This window comes from Chiloscyllium plagiosum, unplaced genomic scaffold (genome assembly GCF_037043375.1).
Source record: "Chiloscyllium plagiosum isolate Xiang-an unplaced genomic scaffold, Cpla_swu_hap1 HiC_scaffold_40, whole genome shotgun sequence".
NCBI classification, from domain to species: Eukaryota; Metazoa; Chordata; class Chondrichthyes; order Orectolobiformes; family Hemiscylliidae; genus Chiloscyllium; species Chiloscyllium plagiosum.
In genome coordinates, this window is record NW_028270178.1 from 21,315,025 (window position 1) to 21,336,511 (window position 21,487).

At 42.2% G+C, this 21,487-nt stretch overlaps 1 long non-coding RNA gene and 1 gene segment (V, D, J or C); one reads left to right on the forward strand and one right to left on the reverse strand.

Annotated features, from left to right (window-relative positions):
• Positions 1–3,338, reverse strand: part of LOC122544078 (M1-specific T cell receptor beta chain-like) — a 44,844-nt gene extending 41,506 nt beyond the window's left edge. Inside the window, 2 exon segments of the C gene segment in view lie at positions 2,405–2,710; positions 3,246–3,338. Coding sequence covers positions 2,405–2,710; positions 3,246–3,294 — 355 coding nt within the window.
• Positions 3,339–6,595: 3,257 nt separating this feature from the next.
• LOC122544079 (uncharacterized) lies at positions 6,596–20,329 on the forward strand. Of its 3 annotated transcripts, XR_015753951.1 has the most exons (4): positions 6,596–7,373; positions 8,559–8,623; positions 13,508–14,711; positions 19,928–20,329. It is a non-coding gene; the product is annotated as an uncharacterized LOC122544079 (long non-coding RNA). The 3 variants fall into 3 exon arrangements; XR_006310261.2 differs by lacking the exon at positions 8,559–8,623 and having other exon boundaries at positions 19,928–20,328; XR_015753950.1 differs by lacking the exon at positions 6,596–7,373 and having other exon boundaries at positions 8,359–8,623; positions 19,928–20,328.
• The last annotated feature ends 1,158 nt before the right edge of the window (positions 20,330–21,487 follow it).

Sequence of the window (21,487 nt, forward strand, 5' to 3'; positions counted from 1 at the left end):
ACGCTGAAAACTGACTCACAAAGTCGTCATGCAAGTCGGACGATCTTATTGACACCCTGGAGGTTCTTCCCACAGATTGGAATGATTCATCTTTGTTTGTTTCTTTTCGGGAGGGAAAGCAAGTCACTTCATATAAAACGATTGCAGAATTGTTTAGAAGCCGCTACATCGTTCAACTTTGCATATCAGAATGGACACAGACAAGAACGTCAAACTAGTTAGGCTGTCTCGACCAGCGCTCAATGGAATTCGTGCTGAATGCAGCATTAGAATTGTGGGCAACTGCCGACAAGGCGCACTGGTGAAGTCTAATTTCATTTCAACCAGAGTGCAATGAGGATACATTCTGTTATCGAACCCTTTCAGTGCCTCAAAAAAATATTAATAATACCTTGTATAAAGAAGAAATGCCTTTGGATATTTTGCAACTGCGGAGAAAATCAAATTCTAACGTTTCTTTGTTTCTCCATACGCAAATATTGTACAGTATTGAATGGCTCTAGTCAATATGGATCTATGCAAAGATTTTGAATGAATAAAGTTTAGTTTTGAAACAAATAAAAGCCAATTCCTAAGAGTGGTACATTCTTTTCTCAACCCCGCAACTCCGCCCCCCGTTGCATCAAAATGAATGGAAATCTTCCTGCAAGCGTGGAAAATGCCTCCATTAAAAAATGCAAGGGTGCTACCAGAAATGACAAAATCCAATGTCTTTTTATCTTCTCACGGCAAAAAAATCTGAAACAATATACAACCTTTTGTACGCCTATTTTTCATGGATAATATATTGTTTGCCAACGTTCCTCTAAAACAATAGTTGCTGTTGCGATGCCAAATAAATACAGTATTTTATTGAGGCGAACGAATGAACCTGTTCAAAGACGTCAAAACACAACTCTGGTACAGGTGTATTGAACTCAGACCTCATGGTTCTGAGGTATGAACACTACCATAAGAGGCATCTTCATTTATTACAGGTGAAATCTAATCAACCCGATGGGATATGTCGTGACAGAATCCTGGACACGGTGGATGTTCAATGCTCTTCTCCTAGCTCGAGGTAATGCCACCAGTATTGATTCGCAACAACATCCCTGGTATATAGATGACGTCCAACCAGTCTGTGGACAGATATTGCCAATATTTGCAGAATATGTGGGAGTTGAAATCAGGCCTGCTGGTTTATACGTAGAGACATTAGTCAACTCTCCACAAAAGTGAACATTATGATAACAGAAAAGCATTTTCATTGTCCGCAAATGACTCTGATTCAAGGTGATTTTCAAAAAAAAAAACATTAATTAAGTTTTGTTTTCTCTGTGTATTCCATCAGTTACTGGGAGCTGCCGTGAAGCTTCTCTGGCAGAAGCAATAATATTGTTAATCTTGAGAAGACAGGTCAGATCTTTTTTTACTCCGCAAACAATTGTTGCGTTTGGAGAGAGAGAGGTGAAGACATGAGAGAGATAGGATAAACAGACGTGACATTTAGCTCATACAATTTAATGGGATTCATTTTACTGTAAAACTATTTTGACAAACAAACATGCTCTTCCGGGCTAACATGTCGAGCATGCCATTCTGTATAAGTGCAGAAGTAACTTTGACCATGCCGAAGAGATTATCACAAACAATTGCAAAGTTATCAGGAACAGCAGCCGGCAAATGAATGCTCGATTTGAAGATTGGCACCTCAGTTGTCCAATTGCTGCTTCAGAAAGAAGATAAGAAAGTGAATGGGAGGCGAGCATTTATGACTGGATGAATAAAAAGAAGGATGTCATGAAGAAATAATAGGTAGACTCAGGGTCATCTTCCTCAGAGCCGAAGAGGATCACAATGAACAAGATTGAGACGTATAAACTAATGAAGTAATGACAAAAATAGATAAGAGTGAATGGTTCCCCTGGATGGAGGAATCAATGACAAGGATCAAACTTTAAGAGAAGGGCCACGAGCTTTGGTGGAGTTGTTAAGAAAACCTTTTTTTTTTCACAAAGAGATTGAAGGGACTAAGGAAGTGACTGTCTGTAATTGCAGTAGGATAGAAAGATCCATCACATTGAATAAGCATTTAGATGTATGCTTGAGCTGCCAGGGCATACAACAGTATGGGTAAAGTGCTGGAGAATGGGCTCAGAATAATTAGGTTACTGTTATTGACCACCGTGAGTACAATGTACTGAAGTTTCTTCTTCTGTGTTGTCAATCACCATGACTCTATTTTTCGCTCCTTACAGACTGGGAAATTATTTTCTCCACTCAGAAAGTCATGTTGGTTGGCATGGAAGCAAAACCAACAACAATCTTATTGAAAACTGACAGCAGCTCTTTCCCTATCACTCGGCTTATGGTATAATAAGCCAATAGGTTTTCGACCCAGCTCCGAGCCTGGTGGTAACACTGTGATCACTAGCAGCGCAGAAATAGACTGCAGTATCAGTCGGCACTAAGCTCTGTATTTTCAGGCTGCACGACTTCTGACTAGCTCTAGTGACTTCAAACCTCTTCTTGAAACTCTCTTCAAGCGTGGGATCAGAACCGAAAATGGAGGTTACTATGAGCTCCAGACCTGCTCCTCTCTGATTTCGGTACCAGTACATATAGCTTTCGTTAGTGTCATTTTGGTAACAGTGCATCTCCGCCATTTTCCCTTCTCCAACAGACAAGTGGTTCTCCAGTTGGGAGACGAGGGCGCTCATGCAGCTAGCTGAGGAGAAACGGGAGAACAGATAGGATCAAGTTTCAAATATTTGCAGACAGTACTGAGAGGCAATTTAGAATAAACCGATACAGGAACTTTTCCCTCAGAGCTGTTTGACACAGACATCCTCAGACAGAGCCGCACTTTCCTGGACACACAGTAACAGAGGAGAAAAAGTGCTGCAAGCTCTTCATTTTCAAGTTTAGCTGCAATGCCGATTGCTTGCGGGGACGCAGGTGTGCCTTCATGTCTCCACATTGCACAAACTTCAACATCCTCCCACTTTAATAAGATATGGCATATCCCCATTACTGTGAGAGAGTTTGTGATCTCAGCCGCTCACTAGTGTGGGCATTGTGCGTCATTATTTGGAAGCTGGGCACTGTCACTTCCATTCTGTTATCAGACCGTTCTATTTCTTTGCCATCGAGAGAGTGAACAGTAAGAAACGAAAGTTTGCAAATCATCTGTCTGACAGAAATTCGGCATCAACAGCGAATAAACGACTGACTCAAAGTGTTCGCCAAGGTTTCAAGGTTACCTGGGAGCAGCAGTAACAGGATATGCAGAGAATAAGCACCGAACATCATTTCTTACAACTTCATACAGCTCTCACATACTGCAAATTATCTCGCCCTGTTGCCGGATTTAATACTCAGCTCTGGATATGACATCATCGTAAGATAGTCCAATAGACCTCCTTCATTTCCATCTGGAGGAAAGCACATGTCATTGAATACATCGGTAAGTGACCCACAAGTTCGTCATGGAAGTTGAACGCTATTGCTGAACCTGCAGGTTTTTTTTTTCAATTGGAATGATTCACATGTGCCCAGTTTTATTTGGGGGAAAGTGAATCATCTCATCTAAAAAGAACTGAGTAATTGTTTTTAAGAAGCCGCATCACTCCGTTTTGCATTTCAGAAAGTTAGTTTCGGCGAACTGTTCTGAAGAGGGTCTACTCAGTTATCAACCCCATTCTTTTCCCACCTGCACGTGCGAAAATGCGTCTGTTTGCAAAACTGCAGGGGCAGTCTGAGAGACGTCAAATTGTAATGAGTTCCTAATAGTTTCCCTCTGTACAAAAACGTATAGAATTATTTGAGAACTATTTATACGCATATGGCCTTTATGAATAATATATATTTTGGTAACATAACTTATCCATTGAGAGGAAACCTTGTTTTTGGCAATAGCACATGGTCGTCCTTGTGGCTGAATCTACAGATTTTCAGATGCATATCGTTTTTTGATTGGTTTAAAGTTATGTTACGCTGACAGATGGCATTGCAGAGCTCTGGAGCAGGTGTGTGATGACCTCAGTGTTTCTCAGTGAGAGATAGGGACATGAACACAGCTTCACAGGGGTACTCCTCATTCATTCCGTCTAATCAACCTGCTGAAAGATGTCATGACACACTTCTGAGTAATGTAAACCTTGAAAGCTGGCTCAGAGGTTGGGATACAGTTGTTTCTCTAAAAGAGTCATCAGTGTGCTGAAGAAGCAACATATATTTTTATTGTTCTCTGCTCACTCTGAATCAAGACAATTAACAATGAATATTGACAAAGTTTTTTTTTTCATTGATTCACCCAGACACTAAGAGCAAGACTGCAACTTCTCAGTGATGAATTGAGAAAATTGATTGTCTTGAGAAGACGGGTCAAAAGTGTATGATCAGCAAGCATTTACCACCGTTGGGGCGTGCGAGGACGTGGGATAAAATGGAGAAAGTAATCAGAATCGAGTTTTCAATAATAAACATATTTTTCTGCATGTGCTGTCACTTCGAAACTACTTTATGACAAACACACATGTTCTTCTCAGCTAATGTGTCATTCTGCATAAGCGCACGAACTACACTGGCCATTACACATGAGCAACCTCAACATAATTCCGAAGTTATCAAGAGCAGGAGCCAGCACATTAATGCTTAATTGTAAGACTGGCACCTCAATTGCCCAAGTGCTGTAACAAGGAGGAGATAAGAGAGCTGAATCGAGAATAACATTTACTACCGGAGGAATAAAAGGAAGGATGTTTTGAAAAAACAATGGGTAGACTGTGAACGGACAGGACTGAGATGTATACGTTAATGAGTGGCACAGACAGCACAGACAGGGAGGCGCTTTCCCGAAATGGAGGGTTCATAAAAGCGGCCAAAATTTAAAGGGAAGTGCAGGAGATTTAGTGGAGATGTGAAGAAACGTTTCTTTCATACAATTGGTGAGGGGAGTAAGGAGATCATTGGCTGTAAGGTTTCCCCATTACATTAAACAATTATTTGGTGCGCACTTGAGATATCAAGAAATGCGAAGCTAATGGAAAAGTGCTGGAAAATGAAGTAAGACCGAATAGACTGAGTTCGTCTTCCTCAGAATACTTAGGTGTTTGTTTTTTGACTGGCGTGTGCACAATGTGTTGAAGAGTCTTCCATGCTGTCGATCTCCATGACACGATCAATTCCTCCTGAGAATTTATTTTGTCCCCTTATGACGTCATGTTGGACGGCATAGATGTCTGTATCAATGACAAGCTCATTAAAACCAGCCAGCGGCTCTCACCCAATCACTCGAGGCGAGGAGCTTTTTGATCCAGCTGTATGCCTGTTCGAATCACTGTGATCACTAGCAGCGCAGTAATAGATTGCAGTATCATTTGGCACCAAGCTCTGAATTTTCAGGCTGCACGACTTTTGACTGGTTCTGGTGACTTCAAACCTCTTCTTGAAGCCCTCTTCAGGCGTGGGTTCAGTGCCGAAAGCGGAGGTAATTATGAGCTGCAGGCCTGCTCCTTTGTAACGGCGGTACCAGTACATGTAGCTATTGCTCGTACCTTCTTGGAAACAATGCATTTCCACCATCTTCCCTTTTCCAACAGACAAGTGTTTTTCCAATTGGGAGACGATAGTACTTCTGCATCCAGCTGAGGAGAGACGGGACAGCAGACAGGATTAAATTTCAATTGTTTACTATCAATACTGAGGGGCAATTTCTACCAAAAGAACTAGGAACTTCCCCACACAAACGGTCAACTTTTTGACACCCTCATACAAAGGGAAAAAGTGAGGACTGCAGATGCTGGAGATCAGAGCTGAAACATGTGTTGCTGGAAAAGCGCAGCAGGTCAGGCAGATCCAAGGAGCAGGAGAATTGACATTCCAGGCATAAACCCTTCTTCCTGAAGAAGGGCTTATGCCAGAAACGTCGATCCTCCTGCTCCTTGGATGCTGGCTGACCTGCTGCGCTTTCCCAGCAACACATTATTCAACACTCATACAGAGCTGCAGTTTTCTGCACACCCAATTACAGCAGAGCAACACTGGCGCAGATTCTTCATTGCCAAGTTTGGCTGCAATGCTGATTGCTTGCGGGGACGCAGGTGTAGCTTTCGATTTCCCAAATTTTACACACATTGAATTCCGCCCGCTTTACTGAGACAGGACATTTTCCTGTTACGGAGAGAGAGTGAATGACCTCAGCCACTCACTGGTGTCGGCATAGTGCCTGCTTATTAGAAAATTTACATTGCTACTTTCATTCTAATATCAGACCAACCTGTGTTCTTTTATAAAAAGAATACACAAGAAGGAAACTTTCAAAGACCTGACTGTCAGAAATTCATCTCTTGCCCCAAAAGCGGCTTAAGACAAACTTAAATAGATCACCGAGTCAGGAAGGTTACCTGGGAGCAGCAATAACAGGAGATGCAGCGAACAAGCTGCAAACATTGTCCCTTCCAACTTGGTGCAGCATTCACACACTGCAAACTGTGTTCCCCAATCACTGGAGTTAATGCTTAGCTATAGATATGACATCATCACAGATTTTGAATAAACCACCCCCGTTCCCACCTCACGAAAAGTAGTTTGTGAATACGCTGATAAACTGACCCACACTACCATCAGGCAAATTTAACAATATTGCAGAACCACATAGTTTCATACAGACGGAAAAGATTCACATGTGTCTGATTCTATTTGGCGGAAAGCAAGTCACCTCATGTCAGAGTATTGTAATTGTTTAGAAGTTGCACCTTTGCTCCGTTTTGCAGCTCAGAAACGGCACGGAGAAGCAAGTAAAACTGGGCAATCTGTTGAGAATAGGATCTCTTCAGTTCTCAAATCTAACCTGTTACCTCGAAATGAATTTAAGCAGTTTCCTGCACGGGCGAAACTGCAGGCATGATATTAAATATGTCAAATTACAATCTACCCTTTGGCAGATTTTTTTTTCTCTCTGCAGAAACTCTATAGAACTACTTGATGACTTTTGCAGGCACACAAAACTGGTCAGGATATTACGCCTGGAGGACCAGTCCTTTTTTGAAAGCCGCTCTTCGGTAAGCATTGAACCTATTGGCCTTCTAGAACAAGGAATTGTCCTGGAAAGGATATTGCAGATCAGCACATTCCAACGTATACGACGACGCCCACAGGGACGCATGCATGTCAGGGGCCACTGCCACCAAGGTGCAGTGCGAAAAGACAACTGTTTGAGAACTTACTGCTGAAGTTAAATAGTGGTCCATTCGGATTTTAGACGTACCTGGTGCCTCAACTGCATGCAAGTATAGAGTGTAGTGTCTGAAAAGCACAGCAGGTCAGGCAGCATCAGATGTTCAGGAGAATTGACGTTTTGGACATAAGCCCTTCATCAGGAATCTCATGTAAATATAGTCTGGTTAAATTAAGTCATGCCTTTGCTTTGTTTGCTGGATTCGAGTCAAACTCCAATGTTTCTTTGTTTTGTTAATTTGCTGTTGTACAAAGCGGATTGGTGTTTATAACTATATAGGTAGAAAGACTTTTTTAAATGAATGAAATGTATTTTGAAATGATAAAAGGGTTGTACCTACCAGCGTCCGTTCAGTTCTCTAATCACTCTGTTGGCTCAATATGAAATTAAATAGTTCCCTGCATGGGCAGAAAATGTCTCTGCTTTCACACTGCAAGGGTAATCTCAAAAATATCAAATTCTAATGTTTTGTTTGACATTTTATTCTCTCTCGCAGGTGCTGACTAGAACTGTTTGAGGACCTTTAGGATGCACTTTCTTTTATGAATGAAATTTATTTTTGAAACATACAACCTATTCCTCTTTGGGAAAATTGTTGTTGCAATGCCACAGGCTCTCCGGATGCCTGCGAAGACAGAGATCAACTAGATGCAGTAATTTGATGGGGTACAAACTGAGATATTAGATACTACCCAACATACCCATTCAGAGATGAAATTATAGAGGTCTGGAGCAAGTATGTATTCACATCGGGCTTTATTGCTTAGAGATAGTGGCACTACCAGTGCCTCACAGGAGTCCGGGTATGATTATGGAGAAAAAAGTGTCACTGTTGAAGGCAGCTAACTCTGATTCAAATGTTTATCAAAGAGCATTGATGACATTTTGTTTTTTTCTGTTGATTTTCTCAGTTACTGAGCGCTACCGTGCAGTTTCTTAGGGTTTCAGAAAGCCGACTGGTAATCCAGAGAAAACATTTCAGAAAATATTTGATCGGCAGGCAATTGATCCTAGGTCCCAACCTTTTCTTGATATGACGTGGAGAAGTACAATCAGTTGAAGATTGGCATGTGTACTGCTAGGCACCACTCAACTAGTCCAAGATGGATCATCCAGTCAGTATTTCTGACTGAATATGGCTGAGTTCTTCAGCCTTACCTATGGCACTAATGTGCTGTGCTTTTCCTTCATTAGCGATGGAGATATTTGTGGAGCCTCCTCTTCTCGTGCATTGTTTAATTGTCCATTATAATTAACGGCTCGATATGTTCGAACTGCAGATCTTAAATCTGCTCTGCTGATTGTGGAATTGCTTAGCCCTCTCTGTCGCTTGCAGATTAAGTGGCTTGGCATTCATGAAGACCCGTGTGTAGAGTCACAATATTGACACCTAATTCTCAGGTATGTCTCGTGCTGCTTCTGGCACAATTTCCTGCACTCTCCATTGAACTCGTGTTTATCCCTTGTCTCAGTGGTAATGGTTGAATGGTGGACATGCTGGATCGTGAGGTTGCAGATTGTGTTTGAAGACAACACTGAAGCTGTTGATAGCATACAGTGCGTCATGGTTGCGAGACCTGTTCAATATTTTTAAAATGTAACATATTGATAGCATCACACAACCAATTGGAGGTTAGTTGCAATGTGAAGGCAGGACTTTGTATCTACTAAGACTGTTAGTGGTCACTCTAACTAATACTTTTATGGACGCAAGCATTTGTAATCGGTAGATTGATAACAATGATTTCAAGTTTATTTTGTTTTCCTCTTGTTGGTTACTTCACAACTTGTTTCGGACCCAACCTAGCAGCTATATATTTTATTCTATATTTTCTTTTATATGTTAGAACTGCTGCCGAACAACTCTTGTTGATGCTAATTGCAAACCCGCATCCAGAGTACATCTTACGCCTTTGCTATCCTCAGCGTATTGTTCATGTGTTCTCGGACATTGATAAGCACTGATATATCAGCCGAGGGAGAATGGTATGTTGTACCTGCAAGACGTTTCTTTGTCCATAGTTAACCCAAAGTCATGAGATTTCATGGGGTCGAGAGCTGAAGTCAAGAAATTCTAGTGCATCTTCCTCATACCACTGAATACCACTGAATACCACTGTTATGTTAAGGTAGTAGGATCTGTTCTACCAGTGAAAAGGACAAATTCAGGAATGGCGATGTGGTGGTTGTGGCAATGATTATGTCTCTGCAAAGTTATTGACTAGTCTGTGAGACAGCTCTCCCAATTTTAATGCTATCACCCAGATATCAGAATGCAGAAATTTGCAGGTTCAACAGGGATGTTTCTGCAGGGTTTGTTTTTAGGTCAGAGCAGGTGATCCATCTGTTTCCATTTCTTTGAGACTTTGTAGCGATTGCTCGAACACAATGGCTCACTCAGTAATTACAGGCTTCAATTGAGAGCAACAACATTTCTGTAGCTCTGGTATCACGTGAAGGCCAGATGAAATAATGAAGGGAGAACTGAATCGAACCCAGGTCCCCAGAACAACAGTTTATTTCTAGATTAATAATCTAGAAATAATATGACTGGGCCATTGAGTCGCTTTATTGCTGCTTGGGGAACTGAATCTTGGTCATCACGAACTGAGACGAGCCACATCGATAAACAAGTTGTTCGTTTTGAAAGCTGCAAGTGCACCAAGCCACTTTTGGTCTTTGGGATCAGCAACAGTTTAGTAATGAAAGGAAGCAACCGCTGCCTCAGACCTTCCAAAGTTCAGCCATTTCTTCAGGCCCTAATTCCAATTCAAAGCTTAAACCAGTCATTGAAACCATCCTAAAAGGCAGATGGCAGAGGTAGTAAAGGAGCTTACAGCGAGCCGCAACTGTTCGGATGCTGTCTGAGCGACTGTAATTTTCCAGCGACACGCACTTAGACCATGATCTGCAGTCCTCACGTTTTCCTAGCTGCGACTCTGCTAAAACATGAGCAAGACAAGAACATGATTTAGTCATAAGTGTCCTTCAGTTACATACCACTCCAGGGCTTCTGTTTTCGAAACCATTGGAGAGGCCAGTACAGAGGAAGACTGAGAAACAGACTGATCAAACAAGTACTGCTACAACGAGGACGGTGAAACATTTCCTTTCAGTATACATGAAAAATACGACACGTGTTCAGCTTGCTTTGTCATGGCTAAACACCCAACAGTTGCTGAGTTCCTATGCCAAAGGAATGCAGCTGGCCTCAGAGGCTGTATCTCGGTCGGTTTTTCACACTCTACGCCAACAACTCTACCGCAGTTGCATCATTTTCCAGTCCAGTGAGACTGCCTGGTGTACCTCATTGAGTTGGGCTATCACAGTGCCATGCCAAAGCACTTGAACCATTCCATGAGAAAGAGGGAACAGATTGACTGGGTCAATACATATGTGTGGGTGTATGCACAATGTTAATTTGATGCTATCAGACAGGAAGTACAGACTGGGAGCAATTGTACCACAGAAAGGGCAGAGCAGATAGGGGAAGCCCTAAATGAGGCTTTTGCTTCGGTTTTCACTAAGTAAAGAGACCTTGTTGTGAATGAAAACTTTGAGGAGCTGGATACAGGCTTGACCAAATCAAGACTGATGAAGTTGATGTGCTGGAAATTTGGAAAACATTTAGTTTAATAAGTCCATAGTGCCAAATTAGATTTATCCTAGGCTTCTCTGGGAAGCGAGAAAGTAGGTTGCTAAGCCGCTGGTGAGGATCATTGCCTCCTCACTCTCGATGGGAGTCGTACCAGAGGATTAGAAGGAGGCAAAAGTTGTTTGTTTCTTTTTATCGAAGGTTAATAGGGAAATACCTGGCAATTACAGACAAGTCTGTCTTACGTCTGTAGTCAGCAAAGCTTTGGAAAGAATTCTTAGGGACAAGATTTATGATTATTTGGCAAAGCTTAGTGTGATTACAAGTAGTCAGTATGGCTTAGTGAGAGGCAGGTCAGACCTCACAAATCTTATTGAGTTCTTTGAGGAGGTGACAAGATAGGCCGACGAAGTTCGAGTAGTGGATGGGGTGTATATGGACTTAATCGAGGCATTTGATAAGGTTTCACATGGTAGGCTCATCCATAAAGTCAGGAAGTACTGGATATAAGGAGATTTGGCTATCTGGATTCCGAATTGGACATAGGGAGATTTGGCTATCTGGATTCAGAAGGCAGACAGTGCATGTAAATGGAAAGTATTCTGCCTGAAGGTAAGTGTTGAGTGGGGCCCGAAGGGCTCTGTTCTTGGGCCTCTGCTCTTTGTAGGTTTTATAAATGACTTCGATGAGGAGGTTGAGGGAAGGGTTAGTAAATTTGCAGATGACACAAAGATTGGAGGTGTCGTCAATACTATCGAGGGCTACTGCAGGCTGCAGAGTGACATAGCCAGGATGCAGAGCAGGGCTGAGAAATGGCAGATGGAGTTCAACCTGGATAAATGCGAAGTGATGTATTTTGGAAGGTCGAACTCAAATGCTGAACATAGGATTAAAGACAGGATTCTTGGCACTGTGGAGGAACAGAGGGACCTGGGTTTGCAATTACATGGATCCATCAAAGTTGCCACCCAAGTTGATGGGGTTGTTAAGGAAGCATATGGTGTTTTGCCTCTAATTAACAGGGGTCGAGTTTAAGAGCCGTGAGGGTTTTACTATAGCTCTATAAGCCCGTGGTGAAACCACACTTGGAATACTGTGTCCAGGTTTCGTCACCCTACTCTACGAAAGATACAGAGGCTTTCGAGAGGGTGCAAAGAAAGTTTACCAGGATGCTGCCTGGACTGGTGGGCTTACCTTATGAAGAAAGATTGAATAAGCTCGGACTTTTCTCTCTGGAGAGAAAGAGGAATAGTGGAGACCTGATCGAGGTATACAACATAGTAAGTGGAATAGATAGAGTCAATGGCCAGAGACTTTTCCCAGGGCAAGATTGACTGGTATGAGGGGTCATAGTTTTAAGATATTAGGAGATAGATACAGAGGAGTCATCAGAGGCAGGTTCTTTACGTAGAGATTTATGAATGCATTGAATGCCTTGCTGGGGTGGTGGTGGAAGCAAAGTCATTAGAGACGTTTAAGCGACTGTTGGACATGCACATGGATAGCAGTGAGTTGCAGGTGGCATAGGTTAAGTTGTTACATTATACATTAGGATTAATCCTCGGCGTAACATCGTGGGCCAATGGGCCTGTTCTGTGCTTTTCGATTTTCCATGTTCTATGCCTGGCAGAAAAGGGCATTCTGCAAATTGTGCCTTCGAGACTTTCCCGAAGGCGCTCCAAACATTCCTGCTCCTGCATTCTTTATGATGTGAAGGTAAGGTGAATTAGTATGCTAAACATTACCGTGGTGTCCTGAAATGTGCCTGTGGGCGGCCATTGGAAATGCGGAGTTATAGGAATAAAGTGGGTTTCATGGTCTCGGCTGGGATGGTCTTTCAAGCGTCAGTACAGCTCGACAGGCCGAATGGTCTATTTCCTCACTGCATGGGAGCTCAGAATCCGCTGTGTCACATGAGCATTAAATATATTTGGAACACGTTAACATTAGCAGGTCCCTCAGAACTGATAATTTGCAAAATGAAACAGGAAGCATTTTAGAAAATAATACATTTCCCCCAATGGAACCCTTTGTCCTCTACAATTAGCGGAACTTTGAGCATCTGAAGGACATGGGGGGAGTATTTCGTTTGGTTAATCCAATTCCGGAAAATGGAATACCGGATAACATAGTTTAGCCAAACTTCGGGACCTTGCATTGCTGTCAGATGAATAGATATTTGCATTACCCGAATGCTGAATAATCGAGGTCCCTTTACTCTACATAACACTATGTCTTCTGCTCAGCTGTTGCTGGAGAGGGGCACTTGATCTTCGATTGGACAGTGAAGAGCATCTAAATGGGTAAATGGATGCTTGTAAGAACGCGTGCAAACATCAGCAAGGAGCGGCTGTAATTTGAAGCGTTGTTCACTCGAGCTTTCCAATTGATCTGCTCACAGTTTAACTGCTCGCTATGTTTTTTCATGAACAGTAGAAGTGTTTGCAGAAAAAACGACAGTATCAGATAACTCCAGCTTTTTTCAGGATTTTCAAGTTGTACGATTCAAGTTTGAACCTGTTGCCTCCAAATGTTGCCTTGAAATCATACTCGAACATAAGTGCTGAAGTCCCAATCGAGGTTGTTATGAGCTGTAGGCCTGCTCCACTGCGCTAGCAGTTGCCGTACATGTTGTTATTGCCAGTATCATTTTGATAGCAGTTCAGTTCTTCTGTATTCCTTTTTTGCAGAGACAAATGCTCTGGCCACTGGGAGATGAGGACACTTTTTCAAGTCGCTAAAGAACGAAGATGGAAAGACAAAGAATTGGTTTGAGATGCAACATCAATTACACCGGAGACCCGGGTGTAACCTCTGATTTCACATGTTCCACACACTTTTAAATGTCCCCTGCTTCACAAAGGCACGAAATCCACCCATTATGGAGACAGAAAGATTGTGCCAGGCTATTTGGACGCTTGGCATTTGCCACTTCCAGTCTCTGAGCAAGAGACAGGGACTTAAAAATGCTGATCAAAAACAAAAGGAAGACACTTGCAAAAGAGAACAATGCAGCTTCAAACGGACTATTTGCCCAATTGCTGCTGCTCTCTGTGCAATTTTGAGACAATTTCCTATTTGAATGCCCTCTGTATTATCACAGATCCTACAAATAATGCAAATTTGAACATTTATCTACATCCCTTTCATAAGGGACAATTATAGATTCTTCGCTGGCCATGCAAAACATTCCCCAAAAAGGCAATACCTTTTTTTCCGATGATAAACAAGAACAAAACTTGCATGTGGTCTGACTGATCGAAGTTCATCTATGACACTAAAAGTGGATTAAGACAGGCTCACATATTTCAGCAAGGCTGTAAGTTTACTTGGACGCAGCAGTAACAGGGATTGCAGAAAAGAGCATCAAACATTGTCCCTGCAAAGTTGGTACAGCTTTCACACATTGCAAACCCACTAGCCCTGGAGTTGGATTTAACACTTAGCACTGAACATGACATAATCATGAGAACGCCCAATAAACCTCCCTTGATCCAATTTATGTAAAAAACAGACACTTGTTTTTAAATTTTGTACAAAAGTAACTGACAACAAGGTAGTCACGAAACGTTAGTGATATATCCAAACTAACTTTGGTTATTTCAAATTGAAACGATTTACATGTGTCTATTTTCTTCCAAGTTTTGGTCAATATTGAGGAGCACCAATTCATCAGCCTAGTGAGGACAGTATGGGGTAATCATCGGGAGATATCCTTGGTCATATTTTACTCAAAGCCTGGAGAATGCATGCCGTCCAGAGCTAACGTCAAGGACACCAAGAGCAACTCCCTGTGGACTGTGTATCACTGTGCGTGCAACTCTGGTGGGCCTGTCTTGCAAGTGGGACAGGTCCTATCCACAGAAAATGATGGTAGTTTCTGCGATATTGTCGGTAAGGATTGATCCAAGGAGCATTATTATATCACCTGTCGATTAGGCTGTGAGACATCTCTCGCAATTTTTGCACTCACCCCAAATGTGTAGAACCGCAGGAGATGGGGGACAGAGTAAATGAATATTTTGCATCAGTGTTTACTGTGGAGAAGGACATGGAAGAAATAAAATATGGCTAAATAGGTAGTGACATCTTAAAAATTGACAGTACTACACATAAGGAGATGCTGGATTTCTTAAAACGCATAAAGATGGATAAATTCTCAGGAACTGATCGGATGTATCCTAGAGCTCTCTGTAAAGCTAGAAAATTGATTGCTGGGCCCCTTGTTGAGATATCTATTTCATCAATGGTCACAGCTGAGGTGCCGGATGACTGGAGGTTGGCTCATGTGTTGTCACTATTTAAGGAAGGTGGTAAGAAAATGCCAGGGAAATGTTGCCAACATGGCTTTGTGCGTGTGACATCATATCGCACTAACTCGATTGAGACTTTTTAAGAAGTAACAAAGAGGATTGATGAGGGCAGACCGGTGGACGTGATTTTTGCAGACTTCAGTAAGGCATTTCACAAGGTTCGTCTTGGTAAATTGGCGAGCAAGGTTAGATCACCTGTAATATAGGGAGAACTAGCCACTTGGATGCAAAATTGGTTCGAAGGCAGACAGTGGTGGTGGAGGGTTACCTTCCAGTCAGGAGGCCTATGACTAGTAGTGTACTACAATGATCAGAGCTGGGTTTACTACTTTTCGTTATTTGTTAAACAATTATTTGGATGTGAATATAGGAGGTATAGTTAGTAATTTTGCAGATGACACCAAAATTGGAGGTGCAATGGACAGCGAAGAAGGTTAACTTAGATTAGATTACAGTGTAGAAACAGGCCCTTCGGCCAAACAAGTCCGCACCGACCCGCCGAAGCGAAACCCACCCATACCCCTACATTTACCCTTTACCTAACACTACGGGCAATTTAGTATGGCCAATTCACCTGACCCTGCACATCTTTGTGATGTGGGAGGAAACCGGAGCACCCGGAGGAAACCCACGCAGACACGGGGAGAACGTGCAAACTCCACACAGTCAGTCGCCTGAGGCGGGAATTGAACCCGGGTCTCTGGCGCTGTGAGGCAGCAGTGCTAACCACTGTGCCACCGTGCCGCCCACAAAGGGTCCAAAGGGATTTTGATCGAGTAGGCCAATGGACCGAGGAGTGGCAGATGGTCTTTAATTTTGATAAATATGAGGTGTTGCATTTTGAAAGGCAAATCATGGCAGGACTTAATGGTAAGGTCCTGGGTATCGTTGCTGAGAAAAGAGACCTTGCACTCCAGGTTCATATTTCCTTGAAAGTGGACACGCAGGATAGTGATTAAGGCGGTCGGTGTGCTTTCATTTATTGTTCAGAGCTTTGAGAATACGAGTTAGGAGTTCATGTTGCAGCTGTACATGACATTGGTTCAGCAACCTTCGGAAATTTGTGTGCACTTCTCGTTTCCCTCCGTCTGAAAGGACGTTATAAAATTTAAAAAGGCTCAGAATGGATTTACAAGGATTGGATTGAAGGGTTTGAGCTGCAAGAAGACGCTGAAATGGCTGGGGCTGTTTTCTACGGAAATCCAGAGGTGGAATGGTGACCTTGTAGAGATCTAGAAAGTTCTGATGAGAGTGAATAGAGTAAAGAAATAAAATGCTTTCCCTGGAATATCGGATTCCCGAACTGGAGGAAATGCGTTTTGAGTGAAAGATTAAACATGGACCTAAGGGGCAACTTTGTCACACGGAAGGTGGAGCGTGTATTGAATGAGATGTTAGAGGTGGAGGCTGACATAATGACTGCATTTAAATACATCTGGATGATAATTTGAATATGATGATTTAGAGGGATATAAAGTCGTGAGTGTGGTTTTGGTAAAGCATAGCAGGTCAGGCAGCATTCGAAGAGCAGGAAGAGCAGAAGTCGATATTTCAGGCTTAATTCACCAAGATCCTGATAAACGACTTATGCTCGAAATGTCGACTCTCCTGCTCCTCGGCTGGGCCTTGACCTGTTTTGCTCTTCCATCACGGCACTCTTGACTCAGATCTCCAGCATCTGCAGTCCTTACTTTCTACTTTGAGGGATATGGACCAACTGCTGGCAAATTGGACTAGCTTAATTTTTGGATATCTTATCGCCACTGTCGAGTTGGACTTTCGACAGGACGATTATTGCAGTTTTTCAGTCCTTATTTCAGTGCAAGGTGATTCGTCCAGTTTCACTTCTTTCAGACTCCGTAACGATTGATAAAAGTGCTTTCAAGGCCATTTCAGGCAACTGAGATTCATTGGTCTTGAGGGCAGTTTTCCCGTCCTGAAGAACATTAGAGAAACATATGTTTTTTTTTCCAGACAAAGAAGAGTAGATTTATGTTTATCCGTTATTTAAGGTTTATGACTGTAATCAAATTACCTGAGCTGCTGTGGTGGGATTCTAACCTTTTTTTAAAGAACATTGACTAAACATCTGGATTAATCATCAAACAATAAGACCACGAGGCAATTGCCTTGTCACATTGCTGCTTCATCACTGGGTCCTGCGAGAATTTAATTTTAAAGGTGCAAATTGAAGTTTTGCCATGATTTCTCCTCACAACATGACTTTGCAGAAGGCTTTGGCACTGCTCGGGGTCTGTTTTGAACATTGTGATAGCGATCAGTTTTAAAATGAACCAAGGTCTGAGACTTCTCCACGTTCAGCCTTTTGTTCAGACTTCAGATCTTCTTTCCTGCTAAAACCTGTCCTTGATCCATTCAAAAGAGCAAGTCCCAGAGGCCGTAAGAGATTTCACTGTCAGCTGCTAATCGTTGTCACTGCACTAGCAGCAAAAATAAAAGCTTAAATTATTGGTGGCCTTCATCTAACATGCACATACAACTGTTCTCATTTCCAAATCACTTTGGAAATAATTCCTTCGTGAAAGCAGTACTGAGGAAGACTGACAAACAGACCGATCAATGAAGATAAGGAGACATTACCTGTCAACGCACATGATGAATACCACACTGATTCAGCTTGCTTTGTTAACGAAAAGAGCAGTCGTGAATGGACACCCAGTTATCAGCAGATGTAATAGGTCCCATACCAATGGAGTACACTTGGCTACGATACCAATTGGTAACAGAGATGGAATTTCGTTCAGTTTCCAACACTTCGTGCCATCAATTCTGCCGCAGTTGCATGTAAACTCGTCCAGCGAGATCAACTGGTGTCCCTCACTGAGCTGGAGCGTGAAGACAGCTCCATTCGGAAGCCCTGGAGCCACAACGTTATAAAAAGCGAAAAGGCTGGCTGGGTCAATACATATTCAAAAAGGAAACATCAGCAAACTCATCTGGGGAGAGGTGGACTGCTCAGTTGATACCTGGCAGAAGTGGTTTATTGCGCGAATCGTGCCCTGTCGAGATCATCCAGAAGGGTTTCAATTATTCCTAGTCCTGTATTGTTTATTGCATGCAGGTTAAGTGAATTGACCGTGCGAAATTACCGAATACTGCACAGAAATGAGCAGGTGAGTTAGCCATTATAAATGCGCGGTGATTGGAATAGGAGAGCGGATCTCTGGTGAGACAGTGTTCAGTGATTCAGTGCAGATTCGATGGGTCGAATGGTCTATTTCCGCATCATTTGGGTTCTATTGTTATACTGTGCCAAATGAGCGTTAGCTATATATTTGAACATGATTAAATTCGCGGTTCGATTAAAAAGGATAAATTGTAAACTCAAACAGACAGTAGTTTCGTAAAACACAACAGTCGGTCATAATGGAATCTCTGCCCCCTACAAATTATTATTTTACATGAGACTATCTACCCGGCTCGGCGAGAAATGAACAGGGTCCCTTATTCTTTGATTGGATTGTAAATCGCTGCTATTACTTCGACAACATTTTTATGCCAATACAGTTTGTATGAAAGGGTGCAATTATCAGTGAGGAATGGATGCAATTATGAACGTTGTGAACTCGAGGTTTCCAATCCATCTGCTTGCATCTGCTCACTCGGTTTTAGCAACAGACCTGCACTTGTTTGTATTGCTGTGATCACTGGCAGCACAGTAATAAAGTGCAGTATCAGACGTCTGCAGCTGAAGGATTTTTAAACTGCATGATTTAAGATCATGTCTGGTGCCTTCAAACCTTGCCTTGAAATCCTCTTCGAACGTGGGTGCTGCTGTATTAATCGAGGTTGCTATGAGCTGCAGGCGTGCTCCCCTTAGCTGGCGGTACCAGTACATGTAGCTATGGCTAGTATCGTTTTGGGAACAGTGCATCTCCGCCGTCCTCCCTTCTCCAACAGACAATATGTTCTCCGACTGGAGTATAAAGGTGCTCCTGCAGCCAGCTGAGGAGGAACAGGAAAACAGATGTGGTCATTTTCCAACTGCTTGCTATTATAACGAGGAGGTTATTTTTACAGATGACACCACCACCCTCATAAAAGCCACTCATAAAAGCTCGAGTCGTTGACATTCTCAGTCAAAGCAACAGATCTCTGGGCACCCAGTCACGGTAGAGCAATACTGAAACACAAACCATATTGTCACGATTGGCTGCAATGCCGATTGCTTGCGGAGATCTAAGTACATCATCCTGTTTCCCACATTTCACAGGCTTCAAAATCCATCTGCTGCAAAAGAATAACACATCTTTCCACTATAGAGAGAAAGACTAAGTTACCGCAGCCCCTCACTGTTTTGGGTACTGTGCCGCGTTTTATTTGGAAACTTCATGCCACTGCAACATGTATTATTTTTAAGAAATTAAACAAGAACGAAACTTGCAAATGATCTGACTGACCTAAGTTCATCTCACAGCATGAAAAGCGGATAAGGAATGTCTCAAATAGGTAAACAAGCCTGGAAGGATACCTGCGAGCAGCAGTAACAGGAGATACAGAGAAACAGCATCGAACATTATCCTTCCCAACTTGGTACTGCTTTGCACACTGCAAAACCTCTTACCTTGTTGCCGGATTTAATGCTTTGCTCTGAATGTGACATCATTGCGAAAGCGTCCAATAGTCCTCCCCGTTCCCATCCAATGAAAAGCAGATATCCTGTCTATGAGTACGTTGGTAACTGACCCACGAGGCAATCTCACAAGTTTAAGTATATAGTCCACCCCCTGCATTTTGTATAGATTGAAACAATTCACTAATCTTTTTTTTTTCTAGGGAGGTCACGTCACGTCATGTCAAACGATTGAAGGTTCTGTTAGATGTTGCAACATTGGTCCAGTTTGCATCTCAGGATGGATACGGAGAAGAAAGTCAAACTGGGCAAGATGTTCCAGTGTCCATTCAGGTCTTAAACCACAATCTTGCTAAAATATTTTGCTGCAGTGGGGAAAGTGCCTGTATTTTCACAAATGCAAGGACGAATTAAAAGATGTTAAATTCCATTGTGTTGTTCGGACAATTTTCTTTCTGAAGAATCCGTAGAGAACACTTTGTGTAGCTTTTGTATGGGCATTCTTTTTATGAACACGATTTGTTTTTGCACTGTAAAGACTTCACCTAACATATTGTTGTTGCAATACAATAAATGCAATCCCTCCTCTGCGTGGGCAGAGAGATTTTCAAACTGATATAATGTTCTGACGGGGTAACACAAATATTTTAAATATTTTGTAGTGAAACTATTCTGAAATGTCATTATTTAACTTTGCAGCAGGTGCATAATGAACTGCGGCCTCAGGTTCTAAGGTAGGGAAACTACCAGTGCATCAAAAGTACCCTCCTTATTCATTCCAGAATCAACTTGCTCAGATATATTACCCTATATCTCTGTAGAATGTGGAAATGGAATCCGTTTCTCCTGGCCCAGAGGTACGTCCACTATCACAGATCCACATGACCCCAGGTATGATTACAAAAGAAGTATGTTCCTTATCCGCAGCTGACTGTGTTTAAAGATGATCATCAAAGAATATTGATGAACTTTTATTGACTCTTTTGATTCACTCATTTACTGAAAGCTACTGCGCAGCTTTTCAGGACTGGAGCAAGAAGATTGCTAACCTTGAGAAAACATTTCGGCACATATTTTATCAGCAAACAGTTGCCATGCCTTGGGAAGAGAGAGGTGGTGATAATCAAGAGATATGATAATCAGACGTGAGATTTCGCTAATAAAGTTTACATTCCTTCACCTGTTCTTACTTAGAAACTTATTATGACGCACACATATATTCTTTTAGTTTAGCATGACTAATGTGCCATTCTGTATGAATGCGGGTGCTATTTTGTCCATGCCACACGAAGAGTCCCAAAACAATTAAAAAGTTGTCAGGAACAGCAGCCAGCACATTAATGCTCAATTGGAAGAATCAGCTTCACGAAAAAGAATAAAGTGAATGGGAGCCTATCAGTTTAGACAGGAGCAACAAAAGGTTGGTTGTTGTTATGATGAGCGATTGAACAGATTGGGGTTATTTTCCGAAGAAAACAAAAGCTGATGGAGATACAATTGAGATGCATGAAATCATGTGGGTCATAAACAGGGTACTCAGCAAGAAACGTGTATTGTTGGCAGAGAATCAATGAAAAGGAGACATCAATTTAGGGAAGGCGTTCCCATTTAAACTGTTATCCCAGGCAGTACTTTCCAGATCCCCAACCACACTCTGAATGAAAATGTTTTTCATCAGATCCGTGCAAAACTGCCGACCTTCCGATTCTTTGTCAAGATGTGAGGAGTATATTGAGTCTTTTAGAAATAACACAATTTCTGCA